Raw genomic sequence first — 20251 nt, 5'->3', positions numbered from 1 at the left:
ATTTCGGTCCACAACTCACTTGCCTCTCCTAGCGTATAGCTCATAGTAATGCCATCCATACCCGCCTCGTCGTCTCCTGACATTGCGCCCAGCGTTTCCATGATACTCTCGAGTCCGACTGCCTTGCCCGTCGCCTGAGTGGCACCAGCTTCGAGCTGGACATGAACAATATGAATGTGAAAGTGGTAATATGTGGGCTGGTAATGCACATAGAGTTTCAGCTGGTCCGGCTCGATAGATGGGTACGTTTTGACAGTGGCGTCGATAAGATGGGTCTTCATGTGCTGTAGCCAGGGAATGTGCTTCTTGCGAAGGTCTCTCAGCGACCAGATATCACGTCGTTCGACAAGCGCCAGCAGGTGCAGCGCATCGAGCGTCTTGCGGTCCCAGTTGAGGTCTGGCAGCATGAGGAAACCCTCATCACCGGCCTCACCAAGCCTCGTTCTGTAGATGACATCTTCTACCTCCTTGCGTCCTTCAATAATGTTAAATACCCAATTGAGTCGTCCTTCCTCCCTCTTGCTGAGCATATACGGTCGAATACGGTCTTTGTAAATCTCTGGTGTCTCTGTCACGAACCGAACACCCTGCTTGCTATACTTTTTGACGTGCGTTTCGGTACATGGGTAAATCAAGTTGATTTTGAGATCAGCGAAGAAATCGGCGTCGTCAGGCTTGGTCGTCTCAGTGCCGCTACGGCCCATGAACCAATGGTAGATATCATTCGCGCCCAGATTCTGAATCCGCGCGAGCTGAGCGGGAACATCGGTGAGGTAGGTTTGTGAGGTTGGGAAGGGAGCTCGTTCGAGGATTAGTAGAGCTGGCTGGTCGTCGATAGAACCGTAAAGGGAGATGCGACGTCCTGCTTGGTCTTGGTTGAGGACGCGATCGAGCTTGAATTTGGGCACTAGGGCCTCCGCCTTTGCTTTTACATCGGCCATCGTTGCTTTGAGATTTGAAAAGTATTGGTTGTAGTCTACAGGTTCAGAAAGGGATCTTCTTCAGAACCTCTCTGCCCCTCTTTAGCAGCGGAGGAATTGACGGGAGGGAACACCCCACGGTGGGGCTTCTGTTGACACCACTTGACACTCCACAGCGGTAGACAGAGGAACCCGCATTCCATGAGATCCATCTCAAACATGGATGGACCCTTGGTCGCTTATTATTAGCAGCCGGCTGGCTTGTGGCATTCAACTGGAATTCTACTTTCAACTTCACTGCTTGAAGAGAGACCGAGTAGTGGGTAAATCATCAAAAATAATGAACTTATTTGCAGTATCGCTAAAAAGTCGTTAGGCGTCATAGCCGCCCATGAAGAAGGTGCTCTATCTATGGTAGTGAGTGTTTATTTATTGAACATCATCATAAGAAGCCTTGAAGGCGTAAGGAACGTGGTGCAGCTACTTCATCTTGCCGCCATCTTCTCTCCTCTCGTCCCCTTGTTTTCCCCACGCATTACTTGCACTGTCATCCTCAATTCTGCAAAACAGCAATCCTGGGTGGTTCGCACCGGGTATATAATTCAGCGATAGAATTGAAAGTAAGGACCTAGGTCCTAAATTCGTCATAATTCCTTAGGTCCAACACGAACAACGGCGTAATACAGATGGTTGGTAAGTTGATCGGGATTGGGATATCTCCGAACGGCGGAGCGTGAAAAGTGATATTCGTATTGAACTTGTGAAGATATCGGATCAAGTTTGTGCTGCGGATGCCAACAGGGTGTGTCGAGAAACCAGAACGCCATAGCCATTAAACCAATGTACCGATAACGTGTACCTTCCAGGGCCGTATTCAAGTTAAGGTGTCGTGACTGTATTAATCATGAGAACGATGAGTGAGCATTGAAGCCATTGGAACCAGTTTCCGTCGATCCATCACCCTCAATCGTCTTCCTCCAGTGCTCGGGGCGACAGACACAAACCAGAGGGAATGCTTTTATTTCGCCCTCTGCAGCAGGGGAACTATCGCGGCGACCCGACGCGTTCGAGACGCCACTATCGCGTTGAGCTTGTCGCCGAGCCTCCCACTCATCTGCCCGCTCGTTGAGCATTACACCTGTTGCCCAACCATCGTCCCATATGCCCACAACCTTGAGCATATCTCCCCGTTCCAAGGCAAATTCGTCGGTTGCCCGTGGTTGATAAGCCCAAAGAACAGCTATTCGGTCACCGGGGTGAATGTCGTCCTGAGAATAGTAATCCTTGAAAAATGGTAACTGCTCAGATTGTTGGCTAGCGACGCCTTGAGGCGATGAGAATCCCCCAGCACTAGACGGGGACTGCGGTACAGAGCTGCCAAGGACCGAACTACTTGAGAGTGAGCCGTGTCGTCGAGGTTTAGTAGGTGGTGGACGAAGGACTCCGCCACGCGTTTCTGACGAGGGTGGGCTTGACGTGAACTCGTCAGAAGATGAATGATCCCTGCGAGGGTATGCGCCTACGGCACCAATACCACCGGCGGCTGATGAAGTGTCGCGATGATGAGAAGGTGAATCGCCAGAATGACCTTCGAGAGCAGACATCCGTGCTATTCGTCCACCGGGAAGAACTTCGTATCCCTGAGGGGCGGCGGAGGGTGCTGCTTGAGCCATGGTTGTTCCACCTTGTCGGGCCGGCGACGGCTGGTTGAAAATGCTTCCCTTGGGACTGCTCGGTCGTCGTCTCCTTCTGAGGCACAACAAGAGACCAAGGGCAAGTAAACCTAGGCCAGCAAGAACGCCAATAACGATGCCAGCAATTGCTCCGCCGCTTAGACCTCCTCCCCCTCCTTCATCGTCATCTTCATCGGAGTTGTCATTCCCGCTACCTGCAGTGCTTGATTCAGTAGCTGAAGATGTTGGTGATACTCGGGTAAACGTCATGGTGGCGGTCAAAGTCGGTAATGTGACATCTTTGCATCGTTCCTCGGCATTTGAGTTGTAACAGCAGGTGTCGGTCGAGTTAAGGCCGCCTGAACCACAATAGGTACAGAGTCCCACGGTGCTGTTGCCGTAGCCACAGTTCTGTGACTCGTTCTCGATTGCTGGAATACATGTCTTACTGTCCAGGGAGCCACCAGGAAGGGCACAGTTCGTGAAGTCTGCTCTGATCAGCTGTAGCAGATTGCTTGACGGGTTCGAACAGAGCTCGTTGTCTGAAGTTATATAAGCCTCGCTTTGGGCATACTCGGCACAACTATCGGCGCAGAGAGGTCGCGACTGCGATGCTGACAGGCCACAGGGCTCAATTGAGTTCTGGACAATGGAATTGCATAACACGGTCGTGGTGAAGCGAGCATACAAGTCGCTGGTGTTAGTCAAGTCAAGATTGCTACATCCAAACAAGGATTGATATCTACGGGTGGTTAGAATTGCTCGAAAATGCTGTTCGTAGGTTGACTTACTGCCTCTGGACATAATCTCTCTGCACATAGTTCGAAAGCTGGCTATCGAAAGATGCTCTGTCGGAAACATATCGCAAGAAAGGGCTGTTTATGGAGTTAGTAAGCTTGAGAGGTCACCAGTCAAGAGAACTCACAAGTAGTCAAGCAGACTATCTGCGGTAGAGATGGATGCGGATGTGAATGCTGGGCAAGCTTTTGAATCCTTTAAAGATATGCAGTTCGAATTTTGAGCCGAAACAACCATTGGTGATGTAGAAAGTAAGCCAAGAATGACACTCTTAGGGGTGACATAGTTCCGCGACTGACGAGCCCTCGAAGGGACCGTGTCTTGCTTGAGCGCAGCCATCTGCAGAATTGGGTTGGCGTGGTAGACAAAGTTCGACAAGCTGATGCAGGAATCGGTGATGTCTTTAGCTTCAATAACACCTAGGTCATGGTCGTCGGGATAAGAGCTTTGAATGATTTGCCTGATTCGTCGAAGAGTTGTTGTCGAAAGTGGTCTGGAGTGGTCGATGCAATGATCGATGGAGATATGTTGGGCGGTTAATAATCGTAGCCAAAAACTGCTCTCCTGAGCAAACAAGTGAGTGAATGTGTGATTAGTTTAGGTTGAAGAAGTCGAATTGTCGGGGCGCAATCGATTTCGTGACGTTCTCAAACGATAGTAACAGTTGGTGAAAGATTAAATTACGATTAATTTTCCACGGCGGGAAAGAGCGAATGTCGTAGACGAATTAAAGAAGGTGAGATGGTCCTCGAGAAACGGCCCCTATCGCGAGAACACGGACCTGGAAGTTGGTTCCTTTCGATTGTCGTTCAGGCTAGAGTTGATTGAGCGCGTGCAATTGAAGGCAAACCAGGTGATGCTACGCACGCTGGCTGGGCACGGGTGGGGGGAGGAGGAGGAAGGGGGAGAAGAAAGAGAAGAAGAAATTCGACTCGAGCGAAGAGATCCCAGCGACTTCAGACCCAGCAGCGGACACGACGGATGGTGGTTGAAGACTGACCCTGGCTGGGATATTAGGGAGTGGGTTAAGGCAGTGCGAACCGCCTGGGGGTCCGTTGAGAGAAGGATGACACGGGTGCGCAGCGCAGTGGGAGAGAGAGAGAGAAGGGAGAGGCAGAGGCAGAGAAGGAAGCAGGGATTTAGAGAAACATGAAGGACCTGAGGATGATCAGAGTGGGCGAAAGTCGTGCCGGCGCCTGGTGTTTGGACCCCATGCTCCTGGCCAAACAAAACTGACTGGAGGGAAATGGCGATAGCCAGGGTGAGTCGGATCGTTCTAGACCCAAAGAGGAATAGTCCAGGGCCAGCTAGGATAACGGCCAAGTCTCAGATGTATTTTTGCTCCAAGATTGTATGATTCAGATACCTTCTCTTCTCAGCTAGCCTGCACTTGTTTAATCTTGGGGAACAAGGATCCAACGGAAGCCGAGCAGGGTCATTAGCGCCATTCTAGCCGTCCACCACTTAAACAGCGCCTTCTATGGCCTTTCCGGGCCGCTATTTATCGCTCCATGACCCCATAAACCTAGCATCAGCACCACGTTGCTGGGTCTCCATAACTTTGTTAGCGAGACTTTGCATTGAATCTTTTGTTGATGATATGTTCAACAATGGTTCTGTTGCTACATGAGACACAAACACGGACACAGTCACAGAGCACAACGCTCTCACAGACTGTTGCGGTCAGCGCAATCTGCAAGGAGGGACTCCTTCAAAAGTTAATCGCCTCCAACGATAGCATCTCGTCTGCAAGTCATCGTCATTCCGTCCCCCCTCACATCAGATCTTGACCCATTTGTGTCTCGACTCAGATCCAAATTTGCCTTCCCTACTCCCGATTGCGTTGGACTCCACGTGCACTAGACAGACTCAGAATTTATGAAACTACTAGCCCAGTCGGAGCTCATCGACACAGCGTTGGCCTCCACGCTCGACATCGAGTCAATCGACCTCCTTGCGTTAATGACTCTCTGTTACGCGACCATGCACAATAGCTAAAACAAGTTTTTTGTCACTTCCTTTCTGATTTGCCGTGATTTCGCTTTCTACCGCCGCTCTTCATCCGTCTATTGTCACACACATGATCAACGGAGAATGTACCCAGCGTTGCGCGCAAAGTGGAAAACAAAAAGCTTGTGAGAGAAAACGCGCAAGTCTCGGCGATTGGCAGTAAGTATACGCACCACAAATGGAAACGTTTGTCCAAAAATGGTTCAAGAGGAAAGAAACGCATCGGATGCAACCCTCTCACCGTTCTGCCGTGCAGCCACCCCAATCTTGGCCCTCAATGTGAACTGTCAGTTCGAGAGCGACTGGCTGAGACGTGCCCCAGCTTAGTAAATAATGTTTACTTTTTTTCCGAGATTACATTTGAACATCAGCTCTATTGCAACTCTGGCCAACTGTTCACATCAGCAATATATCTCATACACACTTTTTCATTTGCGGTATTTTAGGGACGAGTGCTTCCCTTTCTATGACCTTGTGTAGCTCGCCCAGTAGCTCTTGTCAACGTCGCATCGCTGCACAGCCCTCGGGGGGGCAAGAAAACAGCGAACCTTAGTAGGAGGTGTCAAAATAAACTCAGCAAAGGTTATCCTAAGCTTAGGCTATATTACCCAAGTCTTTTTGTCATTTAGGATCAAGATCCTGCGTTTTCTTTCCTGCCCTAGACAGCGTAACATTATGACCTTCTTGTGCCTCTTGCGTGCTCTAGTGGAGACCCTGCCATATGTCATGGATTGTATTAGGGGATTTTCCAGTAATTGCGATGGTAATGCCGATATGCATAAAGTGGGTTTTTTGTATCGTGATGGATATTGAAACATACTACACAATGCCTTTGAGATTGATGCTCGGGAAATGTGACAGGATTCTTGCCCCGAGACCTCATGATCATAAGTCCCTGACCTTGAATGCCTCACAGTCCCAACTTTGCCCATTGTCGAAGTGTCAGAAGCTACTATGTAGTATATAACTAGGTAAGTACGGGTGAGTATCAATGAATAATTTTATACATAAAAGCATCGGTACGTATAGGTATAACAAGCTCGGGTTCCTGCAGATTAATTTCCAGCCCTTGTCCAATCCCTGCTCTCGCTCGAAGCGCGTTTCGTCTGGACAAGGAACATCACGAACCGCTTTGTCATGCCACGATGTGACCCTGTTTTCCGCTGCTCTTTGAGGGAGTATTTGTAGAAACGAGGATGCGCTATCGCTGTCTAAAAGCCACTACCGGTCAAGCGAAGTGAGCTGCTTGGCAGTGTGCCGATCAACAAACTGTTATCGGCACAGAGAACGGAGTAAAGTAACAGGATGAATGTGAGACACGGCGTGATTGACCTGGATTAATATACTTGATGTCGGTCAATGCTTTCCCGTCCTCATGATATCTCTTGAAATCGATCGGATTGGTCAAGTGCTTGGATTGGAGATTACTGTTAACGTGTGTTTGACAAGCCAATCGCGTCGTAGGTTGCAAGACATCATTGTTGGAGTCGACAGCCTGAGCAGATTGCAGATAGCCATTATCCGTATCTTCCCTACATTTTCTCGAGAGGATCTACATGCTGTTCCTGGCCCAGGTGATGGAAAAAACAGAGCTCAAAGCATCGATACAGGTTAGGTAGCTTGTGATACTACAAAATGTCTACCCTAAACAACATTTTACACATATCAGCATCTTGCACTTCAGCTACCACTCGGTCAAGCACTTGACACTTACATCAGAACAATATCCGAGCCTTTTCAGCAAAGAATTAGAAGAATCTTGCACAGGAACATACCCAACACTGTGTACATATCACAAAGGTAAAAGTCAACCCAAGCTGCGCCGTTTACCACTGCCGGATTGGTAGTATGGGCCGAGGCATATGCGGGACTAGTTTACATGCATTATTAATACGCAATTAATTACTCCCAGATGTTCAATCCTAGAATAACTCCTAAACACCATTAGGCATACATTATGACGCTCAAGGAAACGACAAAGCTTTTCACTCCCGTCAAAGTGGGAAAAGTCGAGCTTCAGCACCGAGTGGTGCTTGCTCCTTTGACACGACGACGTGCAGATGAGACCACAGCAGTCCCGGCGCCCTATGCTGCCGAATACTATGCTCAAAGGGCATCTTCTGGCGGTCTGCTCATTTCTGAAGGCACCTTCATCGCTCATGAGGCCGGTGGGATGTCGCGTGTACCAGGTCTCTACTCTCAAGAGCAGATATCAGCATGGAAGACGATAACGGATGCTGTACATGCTAAAGGAGGGTTCATATTCTGTCAGCTCTGGGCCTTGGGGTAACCCTATCAATGCTTAATATGTGTGTATCGAGACTGGATACTGACTGTGACCTGTAGCCGAGTTGCGAACCCGAAGATTGTCCCTCATGTCTGGAGTGCCGGTTCTGTGCCCTTCGATGCGAAGGGTACTGGGTCGGCTGAGCCGCCCGCTAAGTTTACAGTGATGACCGAATCAGATATTGATAGATTTGTGGGACATTACCGACAAGCTGCTCTCAATGCTATCGAAGCAGGCTTTGACGGAGTTGAAATTCACGGAGCAAATGGATATGTGAGTTCCGAAACTTACAAAGCGATGTTCGCACAGCTAACTTTCCCTATAGCTTATTGACCAATTCGTGAGTTCAGTGCTCTACTCCCAAAAACTGCCACTAAAACCTTTATAGCTGCAAACCAACAGTAATAACCGCACGGATTCGTATGGAGGTACTCTCGAAAACCGTTTCCGTTTTCCATTGAAAGTCCTTAACGCTGTTTGCGAGGCCATCGGCCCTGATCGCGTTGGAATCCGCATGAGCCCCTTTTCGAGATTCCAAGGTATGCGTGAGACCGAACCTATGGCTGTCTTTGCCCCCTGGGCCGGAGCCATCATCAAGGCCCAGCCATCTCTGGCATTCATTCATGCAGTTGAACCTAGGATTTCAGGAGGAAGTGATTCCCCTGACAAAATCTTAGAAGAGAACGAAGATCTCGCTCCCATTCGAAAAATCGTTGGCAGTTCACAGATTAAGTTCATTGTTGCAGGAGGTTATACACCTGACACTGCAGTTATGCATGCAGCTCAGACCGATGACCTTGTAGCTTTTGGACGCTTCTTCATTCGTAAGCTATGGGATCAATATTTCCCAATACGATTACTGAACTAGCAACAGCAAACCCCGATCTACCAGCCCGAATTCAGAATGGCTGGCCGCTGACGAAGTATGATCGTTCGCTATTCTACACGCCGGATGAGCACGGCTACACTGAGTAAGTTTGAGTTCTCGCTGACTGAATTTGCTGACCATGCCATATAGCTACCCTGAATACAAGCCGGATGCATCCAGACTTTGACGCGGGATGGTGGAAATCCGCCAGGGCGGTTAACGTTGCTGGGCTTCAAAACTGAGCACAAAATAAACCTAGAATATGATTAGAGTCTTAGAAGATCATGTACCGTGAGTTGATTACGCACGAGAGTACCTCAACCAAACTGTTTTGCCAGCTCAGAGGTCAATTATCATGATTTAGTTGTTGGGTTTGCTGCGCATCAGATGTCTGTTCTGGCTCCTTTTTGCCAGTGGTGCTGGCCTTGTTTGAGATGAGGACTTCAGAAACGTGATGTCCCAATCGTGTACGCGGAATGGGCGTTCGCTTGAAAGGTCTACTCGCACACTCCGTTAGAACTTCTTTATTGCGTTGTATCACAAGGCACATTAAAGCCATGGACATCCAAGAGCATAACACCTGCAGGAAAGGAGACATAACCTACAGAAGCATATCGCGTTTGCTGTCGAGTTGCTGTTCATCTACAGGCAGAAACTCGACGAGAACGTCGGTGCTGTGAACAGATGTCCATCCCGTTCTTGCCATCGCTGCCCCTTTATCAGCGATGACATTGCCCATGACTCTGCCTCGCGGAACCCAGTGCAGTTCGGCCATGACTCCAGCTTTTGAAAGCTCATCTATCATGACGGAGACTTTCTCTGCTGTTCGTTTTCTCATCCCGTTTTTCGTGTAAGGGTTGTCGCCCTGTGCATTTCCGTGAGGTCCAGTGGTAACCATGCGTCTATTCATTCTTAGGAGGCGCAAGGCAGACTGACTGTCGGTGAAAACCTCGACAGATCGTAAGGGATCGATGTTTTCCTCCTTCATTTTGGTGACTTGCACCGCATAATCCAGCGCAAGACAAACAGCCTCAAGTTCTGCAACTTCTAGAGGAGTGGCGTGCCCTTTTTCGGAGATGCGTACCCAGTAAGCGCCAGTTAGAAATGCCACTGCAAGGCCTGTAGAGGTCTTTTTCTTCGAAGCATCGGCCCAGATAATCAGCCGAGAGCCATTGCTGACCACCCCTGTGACACTTTGAGCTCTCATCACAGCCATCGCAGGAGGTTTGATAAAAACACTGGTCAACGGTCCAAGCTGATGGCAGAAGCTGTTTATCTTGGGCTCCTTCTTTTTCCTCTTCTTGGTCCCTTTCGTGCGTACCAGTGCCTCCGTAGTAGTCGCAGGTGTCGCAATCTTGGATGGCGGCTCCTCATTCCATGCCTCGCACGCTGCAAGCCATGATCTCTTTGATCTTTCGAGGAGGTCTTGGACCTTTCCATAAAGGTCCAAAATGGGGACTGGGACGTAGGACATTCTGTTTGACTGCAGGAAGCCGTAGCGCGGTGAATGATGATGATGATGGTGGAAGGAAGATGCAGGATGGAAGGACAAACAACAATTGGAAGCACAGGGTGGAAAAGAGAGGAGTAAGAGCGCGGCAGTGCCTAACAGCCTCTGAATCAGAGAAGCTGTGTGTAGGAACGTCTGAAGTTAAGTGCCTCTCAGTGGCAGGAAAATGATGAAAATGTTAATGGCCTTGAGCGCCACCTCCTGACAGCCTGGAGGCCAGAAGCTACCACCTGTAAAAAAAAACTTCAAAAGAGCGACGGGAATCAAAGGCAAAGATGTAAGAGAGGAGAACTTGAAGTGCGGGCGAGTTGTGGCTATGGAATTCTATGCTGAAGGGGGAAAGACCTGAGTGCGATAAAAGTCCATTTAACTCCCCTGCTACTGTACAGCACCCAGCAGTCTAGTTACAGAGAATGGCGGGAGATATCGATCTCATGTATACTAGGTAGATATATAGGGGCTACTAGACGTATTAATACCAGAATACCTTACTAACCTTAAATTCCTGCGTATAGCACGGCATATGCAAACAAGAATAGAGTATACCTTAGTTAGCCCACTCTGTCAGGAGAACCAGCACAACCCGAGAGTTGGAGCTTAGATAGGTAGTTAAGTTTAGAAAGCCAGAAGGATACCAAGAAAATAAATACCTAATCTGATTCTTTTTAATGTCCTGGCCTCCTGATCGAAGTGTCTTGAGAATGTAGGTCATCAAGTCATCCGTAGCTGAAGTTTTGAGGAGAGGAAGTTGGGTGCCATTTTCAGGCCCTGGTTTTTCTTATTTCCAATTATGCAGCTGTCTAAGGTACAAAACTGATTCGTGTGACCCGTAGGATACCTAGGTAATTAATCACGAAGGTAAGGTAGGTTAGGTAGGTAGTCTTTGCGGATGCTGTGGATGCGAGGCACGGATGACTCAGTTTTTACAGTACATAAAATATCCCTGGAGGGAGCGGAAGGTTGTATGTAATACACGGTATCTCGTCGTGAAATGACTACCTGTAACATCCATCTCCATTTTCTTCTTGACATCGTTCAGGGGTTTCGTCAGCGTTCCCAAATTACGAGATCCCTTTACCAACAACAGTTGGTCTCACTGGCCCTCCAGCTGGAAGTTGAACCCGAGGATGGGGGCGATAGGGCTGAAGCAGGGGCTTGGGTATCATAGAAAAGCTTGGCGCGTTAGGCTTCCGACGATGAAATTCTACTGTCGTATTGCCATCAGATAAGGCTGAGATTCATTCACATTACTTATACACTGTATCTACACTGATGCTGGGACTGGACGAACATGAATCGTTATAACATGGAAAGCCTCTGGAGCTCGGAAAGACTATTGTATATCTCCAGTTCCAGACATGCACGATCCTTTGACAGACGGTGTTAATATCACAAACCCCGATCAATGACTAAAGGGGCCTCGAGCTCACCTCCAAAGTCTCGCCAATCAGAATATCCAAAACCCACCCTCGCTCTAGTCTAGTGTGAAATATTGCTTAGATTCAGCCTTAAGTCTAAGTTCACCAATCATAGCCTTTTCGCTCCTCTCGCGCTCAAGTCAACCTCCGACATGCCGTCTTAACATTGCCTAAAGAGGAAACGGGGCAACTCAGATCTGCTGCTCTATCTGCTGATTCGGGGTGCCGATGACCGATACCGAGTGTCTGGTTTGGTGTTGCTGAAGAATGAGCATTCCCATAGGGGTATGTATATAGACGACATCCTCCCGTTTGTAGGGTGATTTGTTTTCAACTTGATTAGGTTGCTTTACATTCATCATTTTGAGCTTCCGTTTCAATGCGAGGCATACATTCGATTGATTCAACACCCGCTGCTCTTATGTATAAGTCATCGACATAAACACAATTCATTCAACAAGATGTCAGCCGAAACGCCTCCCCAGGGGCCTCCCTATCTCCCCAAAACAGCTGGTCTCGGCGGCAGACCTACGCCCAGCGTCGACGATCCCATCTGTGCTGTTATTCTGGCCTTCTTCGTTGGCGGTGCCATTCTCAATATGACTATCTTTCAGCTGAACAAAAAGCGATCCCACAAATTCGTCCTCAGCGGTTTGCTTTTTGGATTTTGCATGGCCCGTATCACCGCGAACGTGCTGAGAATCGCGTGGGCTTCGAACCAGCATGACACCAGTCTTGCCATCGCTGCCCAGGTGTTTGCAAGCGCAGGCGTTGTGCTCTTGTTCGTGGTGAATTTGATCTTTGCCCAGCGCATCTTGAGGGCATATCATCCACATATTGGATGGAGCAAACCTGCTTCGCTGGCGTTCAAGTTCTTGTACTTTAGCATCCTTGCAAGTCTTGTGATGCTAATTGCAGCTGTGGTGTATAACTTCTACACCCTGAACCCTCATACGAAACAGCAACTTCGCGATGTTCAACTCACTGGCAGCACGTTTCTCGCCATTCTCGCTTTTCTTCCATTGCCCATTATCGGAGCGTGCTTCATCATCCCCCGACGAGCACCAATGGACAAATTCGGACAAGGCCGTATGCGGACAAAAATCCAGCTTCTTATCTTCACAACTACACTACTTTCTCTCGGTGCTGCTTTCAGGACTGGCATATCCTTCAAGCTGCGGCCCGCGAACGATCCAGCTTGGTATCATAGCAAAGCATGTTACTACTGCTTCAACTACGTCATCGAGATTATCGTCGTCTTCTCCTACGCTCTCTCGCGTTTCGATCGACGCTTCCACATTCCCGACGGTAGCCATGCCCCTGGCGATTACTCTGGTCGCAATACAAAGACCCAAGAGCGTATGTACCGTGTTAACACTGAAGAGGAAGTCTTTGGCGAAGACGAGCGACCACGAACAGCTGAGCAGCGTCAACAGCAGCAGCAAAACTGGGAGGCAGGTCTAAAGGAGGAGCTCAAGGAGGAGACCGTTTAATGTCAAATATCGTGTTACACGACTGTACTAATTATAATATATAGCCAATTGTGGGCGTACAAGGAATGGCTATGGATTCTGTACGACCGTTTTGGCCCTCAATACAAGCTGCTGTACAAGACACACAGAGGGGGTGGTCTATGCGCCCCAAGAAATCGGAAAGTCCAATATATCTTCGAACATCTTGGCTGATCCTAGGCTGAAGTGTTATGTAATACTCGAAGTTAACTTTGTCAGATATTAGTCTAGACGTATTAATGTAGTCGAAACGATTCAACTTGTCAAACTTACTCGGACCAATACTGGATCAACTCAACATATCAACATAAAGCATCCAAGTGATGGGCGTCATCTGCTATCATGACTTTGTTCGTACGAGACCTCAGGAGGTAAGCATTGTTCACCGACATTGCGAGGAAATTGGCTCTTTAATCACTTCAATGCCCATATCATGAGGAAACAGACAAGTACTGATCATGCATGCGTGTTTCTTTCTCTTACAGCGCGTAACTCAAATATGCGTATCGAAGCAGCCATGAGGTGGGCGCCGCAATCAAGTCTACCAACTCTTCCCTGCACGTACCTCCAAAGTTACGGTCGCTTTGCAACATTCGGAAGCTCTCCATTAGCAAAGATGTAATATCCGTACAAGCCATGCTCCATGAAGTTCTGTTTTCGTTCGAGGAATTCGTCGTGGAATCGTACATGGTCGAGCTGCAAAGGACTTAAAGGCTGGCGTGATTGCACCAGGCATGGCACTTTTACATTTGACTCGAGCTTGGTAAAACGTGGGTATACGTGACGAGATTAGAGGAAGTAGTCGGGAGTCCCTGGTCATGGTGTTAGATGAGTCCAAGTAATCGCTTGTGGGTGAAACTTACGCCTTGAGACCATGGGCTCGCCAGCTCTGGGGCATGGATCAAATTGCAAGCTGGTTGTGGTCAGTTCGTGTATTTCATATTGAGAGTGGATCGACTAACAAGGTGTACTTCAGGTGCTCATCAATCTCCATGATAGCAGCTTGGTTACCGCATCGGTAGCAGTAGTTGGGTGCTGTAGTAATGTTAATGCTGTACAGAAGCGTAGCGTCTCGCGTGCTGAGCGTACCTGAGAAAATGGTGACAACATTTCGGTCTTGGGACCAGTTGTAACCCTCCATAACAAGCTGATGGGCGCGAGCAATCAAGGTCAAGCCATTGTTGTGGTTGAAAGCTTCTGAAATGTCCTGTCCGAATGTGTACCCCGCACCTCGAGGAGAGATTCCCCAGCCGCATCGGTCGTCAGGGTCTGACCAGAGAAGATCACACATGGGACCCTCGTGAGGAACCTCCTGAATACGATCAAGAGCTCGGATGTTATCCAAAGTATCAATGCTTGGGGAGAGGCCGCCATGAAGACAGAAGATTTGGTTGTCGATCAGGGCAGTGAGGGGGAGGTAGTCAAAGAGGTCGGTAAAATACTTCCAGACATTAGCGTTTCCATATTTACGGAGGCATTCGTCGTAGAAGCCGTAGACCTGAGTGATCTGACGGGACTCGTGATTTCCTCTGAGGATTGTGATTCGTTGAGGGTATCGGATCTTGAGGGCGACAAGGAGGGTGACGGTCTCAACAGAGTAGTAGCCTCGGTCAACGTAGTCACCTATCGAGAGTAAGTATCGACTTCGTGAAGCTGAAATATGATTGAAGCGTACCCATGAATAGGTAGTTGGTATCGGGGTTAGGGCCGCCAATTTTGAAGAGCTCCATCAAGTCGTGGAATTGACCGTGGATATCACCACAGACGGTAACGGGACATTTCTGGCGGTATAGTATCAGCTCAAGCACTTAGCTTGCCGGCGCATGTTGTAAACGTACCACTGGCTGCACGTTCGACTCCTCCTGTAGAACTTCTCGTGCCTACATGGCATATTAGCATTTGGTTGCATCACGCGAGAAGCCGAGCTAGTCGAGTATGATGCACGCTTATTCTGATCGCGACTTGATCATCGAATGTACCATGCATTAGACTAGGCTCTGCATCCCGCTGAGTTGATAGCCTTCTCACCTTATCGCATAGTCTCTGAACGTCAGCTTCGGCCAGCTGTTTGCAAGACATCAAGCTCTCGATCCAACCGTCGAGGGTGGGGATCGTAGTAGGCTCGAAGTTGAGCACGGGCGAAGCTTCAGCGGGCGCTCGCCCAACATCCTCCATATTGGTATCCATGGCTCAGCGGTGTCGAGTCGGTTATTGATGTGTTGATTAACGGGAGTGAGGTTGAAATGACGTTGATGCGGTCTGAATCGCGAGAAGTCGGGTGGGGCACGCCGCACGAGGCACAAAGGCGGCGGTCGTCAGGGGAGGAGAAAAGGGAAACAAGGGAGATGAGATAATCAGCAGCTGCCGATACCAGCAGCAGCAGTTCCTGTCGCTAAATCGTTCTATCGCCGTAAAAAAAGGAGGATGCGGAAAAAAGGCGCAGAATGGCGAGAACGCGCGAAGCTCGTTAGTGAAAGAATTTTTGGTGGGTGTTGTTAGGTGATGGATGATGATGGGGAGCGAAAGGAGGAGGGAGGGATGGATGATGTTGGTGGTTGCCAGCCAGCCCAGCCCAGGTCCAGGCCGCGGACAGCCTAGCACTAACACACCAAGCTGGGGCACCGCCAGCGCAGTGCCAGTGTTTGCCCCTTCCACTGCCAGCCTTGGCTTTGCATACCATAGGTAACGCCTCATGTGGCGTAACGTATCTCTATAACAGGACTTCAACAGGTAATTCTATGGGACGATCGAAGAAAAAGAGGCCATCGCGATCTTATAACAATTTTGATTCCTATTTCTGAATGCGGCGCTTCAACGCTGAATGACGGTGGTCATAAAGTCGCGGTACCTTGGCTGCAGCCCAAAGCTGTCTGACGACGGGTGTGGCTTGACTTCTCTCTTCAATAACAGCTACATCAACATCACTTGGGCCTCATCTGATCATAACCAGCTTCGTTTCTTCGATAATTGCTACAATGGCACTCCAATTCCAGCCTGGGTATTGCCATACGAGTAATATGTGACGCTGATAAGGTAGCCAAAGGGTTACTGACGCCAACCAATCCATCCACCTCAACCGATACCTTAAACTTCCTGTTCATGACAACCCCAGTCCGACAGAAGCCTCCTTTTCCACACGCTCATAGTTCAACAAGTTCTTTCCGACCAAGTTCTCAAAGTCAAGGCCCACTTCCGATAACAGCTTAGAATGTTCCTTCGCCCTCTCCATGCACTGAGTCCAAACCTGTCCCCCAGGCTCCGTACTACTAAGTTGGCGTGCCAGGATGACGTTGAACGCATCTACTTCCTCCTTTGCCCATTTAACACATACACTCATCATGGGCGGTGGAAAGCAAGATTGGAAACACTGCACCGTGTTATGGATAACCATAAAGTACACAAACGAGAGTTCCCAGATATACAAATGCAAGTCTCCCTGGAAAATGCATTGCCTGATAACACGTTAGCTTGTCGTCTCATATAAGTCACGACATCACTCACCTGGTTCGTTTATGGATAGTGCCACTTCTCGCCGCCAGATACGATTCTCGGGCGCTATCTTCAAATCCAAGTCTCGTCAACCAGCTGACATTCCGCCTTGTCTTTGTGTTGTTATCGTGCGTCAGTTCCAACTCACGAACAATCATGTCCGCCAATTTAGCACATCGTTCGCCAACCTTGAAGTTGATAAAGTCCTGAGCAATGGCATGGTTCTTTAGCCCACGAGCGATCGCCTTGAGCTTCTCGACACGAGCTACAGCGTCTTCGAATCGTTGCATCGCAATGTCTATGTCGAGGTCATCCATCTCGCTCTCAACCCAGCGCAAGTTCTGCTGTTTGCCGTCGACTTCAATGAGCATATCCTTGATGTCCGACAGCGTGGCTAGAAGCTCAGTCTTTTGAAGAAGACCGGGATCGCGAGAGGCGAAGTAGTTGATCGTTTCACGCGCCTTGTTGTTAGCCTCCATCTCCGATCGAAGGCCCTTGCGAAGCTGTTCTATAGCCTTGCGCACATTGAGGAGTAGCTGCTTCTTCTCGGGGTCCTGGGGTTTCTCCGTCCGATAGATGAAAGATTCCTGGCCAACACCCCGGACCATAATAGCATCTGCAAGCTTATTGCGTCCACTAGTCGAAGATTCTCCAGTACTGGACATGTCCACCACTTCGACATCTAATAGCGGCCAACAACGGTCGGCCACCAGCTTCATCATCGGCCCTCGTGCGTCTGAACCTGGCGCATCTGCTTTTCGCTTCTTACGCGATGCGATGAGGAGGTGATCATTAAGCAGAAAGATCTGCATCGCTCGGCGCGACTTGTATGTAGCATTATCAAGCTCAATCCAAGGCCCTGCGTCTTGGACAACATGACGTCCCGCCGCATTAGGGAGAAACTTTTGCGATCCTTCAACACCCTTGAATAGGGCCTGCATTTGTGAGTTCCACATGGCGCTTCTATCGGCAATAGAGGTGCGCCTGTCTCTTCTGCTGCTGATACCAGGAGCGCTTACGAGATCCCCCGGCATTGAATCATCATTCTTGGCAGCGGCAGCTCTCATAGCTGTAGTGTTGACTTTGAGCTCTGACATGAAGTTCTTGAGATTCCTCATCTCGCTCTTTAGCTTTTCCGCTTCCTTGCTGATTTTGATAAACTGTGTTCTGTTTTGCATAACGCTCTGTTGTAGATCCATTCCCACTCGCGTCTTGACTTTTCGCAACGAATCTTCGAATTCGCGGATTTGGTCTTCGGTTGCATCGCTTAAGGCAGCCTGAACGTAACGGTCTGGCTTCAGCTTCGGATCTCGCAGACCCTTGATATCGACAACTGGAGCAACTCCAGGTCCCGCACGCGAGGGAGGCTTTCTGATGGCGGCAGCAGTCGGAGGCTCGTAATTGCCAAGCGAGGGCATCTGCGGCATTGGAGGTGCGGCGCCATTGGGACCTGAGGGCGGTTGATTAAATCGAGTCGAGTATCGTCGTTTCACAAGATCCGAGGTCTGTTAGACGATGTGAGTATAGAGACACTGGAGACAGCCTCTCAAGGAGACTTACCTTTCCACCAGCCATCGGGGGAGGACGCGGGCGAGGACGAGCTTGGCCCGGGTCGCCTGGAGGAGGCGGTCTGTTTGTATCATCTTGAGCAATCGGACCTGAGATCTGGCGAGGAGCACTGATAGTTGGCCTCTTCTTTCTCTTGCCGCTGCGGAGGGATATCTTATTGCGGTCCTCCATCTTGGGCAAGTGTTGTAAGTACAATGGCGACTCGACAGCTTCGAGCTTGGTAAGTAAAAAGACGGTATCAAGCTGGAATTACAAAGTAGCAGGATAAGCGAGTGGTGGTGTCTTGAGAAAGGTCTAAAATGCTTGTCTGGCTTTTTGCGCCAGCAGACAGGTGGTCTATTCCATGAGCTGTACGTGTAATCGTCAGGCCTCTCTTTAGTGAAGCAGCTACCTTCGGAATGGAAGTCCAGTGCATCAGGAGGTGGGGGTACGTACCGAACAAGCCCAGCCTCAGTTGGTTACGTGGGTTTCATTGACAGCATCGATGAGACAGACCTTGCCCAAAATACTCTACAGCATATAGATTCTCTTATAATAAAAAATTGAAGAAAGTTATGCTTCTATATAGAGAAATAAAACCACCATAATGATTGTTTTTACTTGCCTACTCTCACAATTACCTACCGTTTCTGGAGATCCAGCTTTCTGCCCAGCTTCAACATTGGACCCAAATAGGCTTAGCGCCACATCATGTGCTTGCTCCGGTTCTAAAAAATTGGTTTATCGCGACGACTAAAGCTTGCCGCTCCCGACGCTCAACCAGAGAATAAACCCGACCTCGAGCATTGACGACATAGTATCTTCCGTCTCTTGGTCGCCGACGTCGCCAAGCAACATCTCGAGCCCTGGAATTACTCCTTGTAATTGATTCGGTTGGAATAAATCCGGTCTTTTGCTTATTACGATCCAAGCTATAAACCTCCTCACCTACATCATCAATCTCCAAAATGGTGCAGCCCACCACTCTCGTAACGGCATCCGTTGCTACCGCCGCCGCCGCCATTGTCGGTAAGACCTCGCCATTCATTCTGCTTCATGAGATTGCGTTATAGAACACAGTCAATCAGTCGCAGACCATCGAAGCTATGGTGCACAATGGCTAACGAAAATGCCCTCTGATCAGGTTACGCCATCTACTTTGACTACCAACGTCGAAACCAGGCCGAGTTCCGCCGAAACTTGAGGAGGAACGAGCGCAAGCAGGCCCGCGTCGCAAAGGAGGAGGCAGAGGCTTCTACCCAGCAACAACGTCAGAGCATTCGCATCAGAGTGGAGGAGGCCAAGGAGGAGGGGTTCCCTACTGGTGTTGAGGAGCGGGAAGCTTTCTTCAACGAGCAGGTCATGGCCGGAGAGATGCTCAGCCAAGATCGTAGGAATTGCCCTGGTCTAGACATCACTAATAACTTGCTGACTGTTGTTCTGCAGCTTCCAAGGCTCTTGAGTCTGCTTTGGCCTTCTACAAGGGTCTCAAGGTCTACCCTGCCCCCGGTGACCTGATCCGAATTTACGACAGCACTGTTCCTAAGGTATGTTGGCGAGCACGAGCCTCGAATTTGAGTTGTTTCACTGACACCTGTGTAGCCCATATTAGACATCTTGGCTGAGATGATCGCATACGACTCATCTCTCGACATCCGAGCGCCCGCCGCTCCCGCAGGCATCAATCTCTCTGACATTCCTAACGTTGGTCTCGATTAAAGAGGGATGTCATCTGTCCGAGTTTCCTCTCCGCTCTTGGCACATATATACCCAGACGTTGGAAATGCTCTTGAATTTTAACACCCTTCCCCCCAAATCTGTACCATGAAAAGTCTGAACAACAGGCTTTCACAAAGAAATGTCTAATGGAGACCTGACGGCCTTCAATGTACCATAGTTCCGCTCTTCCAGCTTCCATAGAGCTTTGTGTAAACAAATGTACGTTGAAACGAATAGGTTTATGAACAAAAATTGCTGGCTGTATTTCAGAAGCACAATGCCTCATGAGGATGCCAACTATCGGGGGAAGGAAGCCACAGGATTTCCTAAGATACATACACCAAGACCATCCGTGATGAACAGGTTCGATACGGGCTTTGTTGTGGCCTGTGACGTAACAAACGACATGGCATTGGAGGCTAGTGACTAAGTAGCTATGGTATTATGTTTGCTGAATTACGAGTAGAATGACTAACAGACCGAAAACTTCATATACTAAC

At 49.1% G+C, this 20251-nt stretch overlaps 8 protein-coding genes across 8 annotated transcripts; 3 read left to right on the top strand and 5 right to left on the bottom strand.

Moving 5' to 3' along the window:
• Positions 1 to 15: 15 nt before the first annotated feature.
• Positions 16 to 941, bottom strand: J7337_004365 (uncharacterized protein; the record flags this gene model as incomplete). Its single annotated transcript, XM_044822059.1, has 2 exons — positions 16 to 23; positions 62 to 941. The coding sequence occupies 2 exons, from the start codon at positions 939 to 941 to the stop codon at positions 16 to 18; spliced, it is 888 nt and encodes a 295-aa protein (XP_044683392.1).
• Positions 942 to 1822: 881 nt separating this feature from the next.
• Positions 1823 to 3730, bottom strand: J7337_004364 (uncharacterized protein; the record flags this gene model as incomplete). The annotated part of the gene is made up of 2 exons (XM_044822058.1): positions 1823 to 3287; positions 3519 to 3730. The coding sequence occupies 2 exons, from the start codon at positions 3728 to 3730 to the stop codon at positions 1823 to 1825; spliced, it is 1677 nt and encodes a 558-aa protein (XP_044683391.1).
• A 3628-nt stretch (positions 3731 to 7358) lies between these two features.
• On the top strand, positions 7359 to 8743 carry J7337_004363 (uncharacterized protein; the record flags this gene model as incomplete). Its single annotated transcript, XM_044822057.1, has 5 exons — positions 7359 to 7687; positions 7748 to 7961; positions 8077 to 8512; positions 8563 to 8659; positions 8707 to 8743. 5 exons carry the CDS (start codon positions 7359 to 7361, stop codon positions 8741 to 8743), a joined length of 1113 nt encoding a protein of 370 aa, XP_044683390.1.
• Positions 8744 to 9157: 414 nt separating this feature from the next.
• J7337_004362 (uncharacterized protein) lies at positions 9158 to 10030 on the bottom strand (the record flags this gene model as incomplete). Its single annotated transcript, XM_044822056.1, has 1 exon — positions 9158 to 10030. The coding sequence occupies one exon, from the start codon at positions 10028 to 10030 to the stop codon at positions 9158 to 9160; it is 873 nt and encodes a 290-aa protein (XP_044683389.1).
• A 1915-nt stretch (positions 10031 to 11945) lies between these two features.
• On the top strand, positions 11946 to 12977 carry J7337_004361 (uncharacterized protein; the record flags this gene model as incomplete). Its single annotated transcript, XM_044822055.1, has 1 exon — positions 11946 to 12977. One exon carries the CDS (start codon positions 11946 to 11948, stop codon positions 12975 to 12977), a length of 1032 nt encoding a protein of 343 aa, XP_044683388.1.
• Positions 12978 to 13784: 807 nt separating this feature from the next.
• PPH1 (Serine/threonine-protein phosphatase PP2A catalytic subunit) lies at positions 13785 to 15182 on the bottom strand (the record flags this gene model as incomplete). Its single annotated transcript, XM_044822054.1, has 7 exons — positions 13785 to 13807; positions 13859 to 13908; positions 13958 to 14030; positions 14085 to 14618; positions 14671 to 14776; positions 14834 to 14875; positions 15024 to 15182. The coding sequence occupies 7 exons, from the start codon at positions 15180 to 15182 to the stop codon at positions 13785 to 13787; spliced, it is 987 nt and encodes a 328-aa protein (XP_044683387.1).
• Positions 15183 to 16092: 910 nt separating this feature from the next.
• On the bottom strand, positions 16093 to 18224 carry EXO84 (exocyst complex component exo84; the record flags this gene model as incomplete). The annotated part of the gene is made up of 3 exons (XM_044822053.1): positions 16093 to 16447; positions 16497 to 17989; positions 18045 to 18224. The coding sequence occupies 3 exons, from the start codon at positions 18222 to 18224 to the stop codon at positions 16093 to 16095; spliced, it is 2028 nt and encodes a 675-aa protein (XP_044683386.1).
• A 776-nt stretch (positions 18225 to 19000) lies between these two features.
• On the top strand, positions 19001 to 19751 carry J7337_004358 (uncharacterized protein; the record flags this gene model as incomplete). Its single annotated transcript, XM_044822052.1, has 4 exons — positions 19001 to 19061; positions 19177 to 19422; positions 19479 to 19579; positions 19635 to 19751. 4 exons carry the CDS (start codon positions 19001 to 19003, stop codon positions 19749 to 19751), a joined length of 525 nt encoding a protein of 174 aa, XP_044683385.1.
• Positions 19752 to 20251: the final 500 nt, after the last annotated feature.

Source organism: Fusarium musae, chromosome 3 (genome assembly GCF_019915245.1).
Source record: "Fusarium musae strain F31 chromosome 3, whole genome shotgun sequence".
Lineage (NCBI taxonomy): Eukaryota > Fungi > Ascomycota > Sordariomycetes > Hypocreales > Nectriaceae > Fusarium > Fusarium musae.
This window is presented reverse-complemented; position numbering and strand designations above follow the sequence as displayed.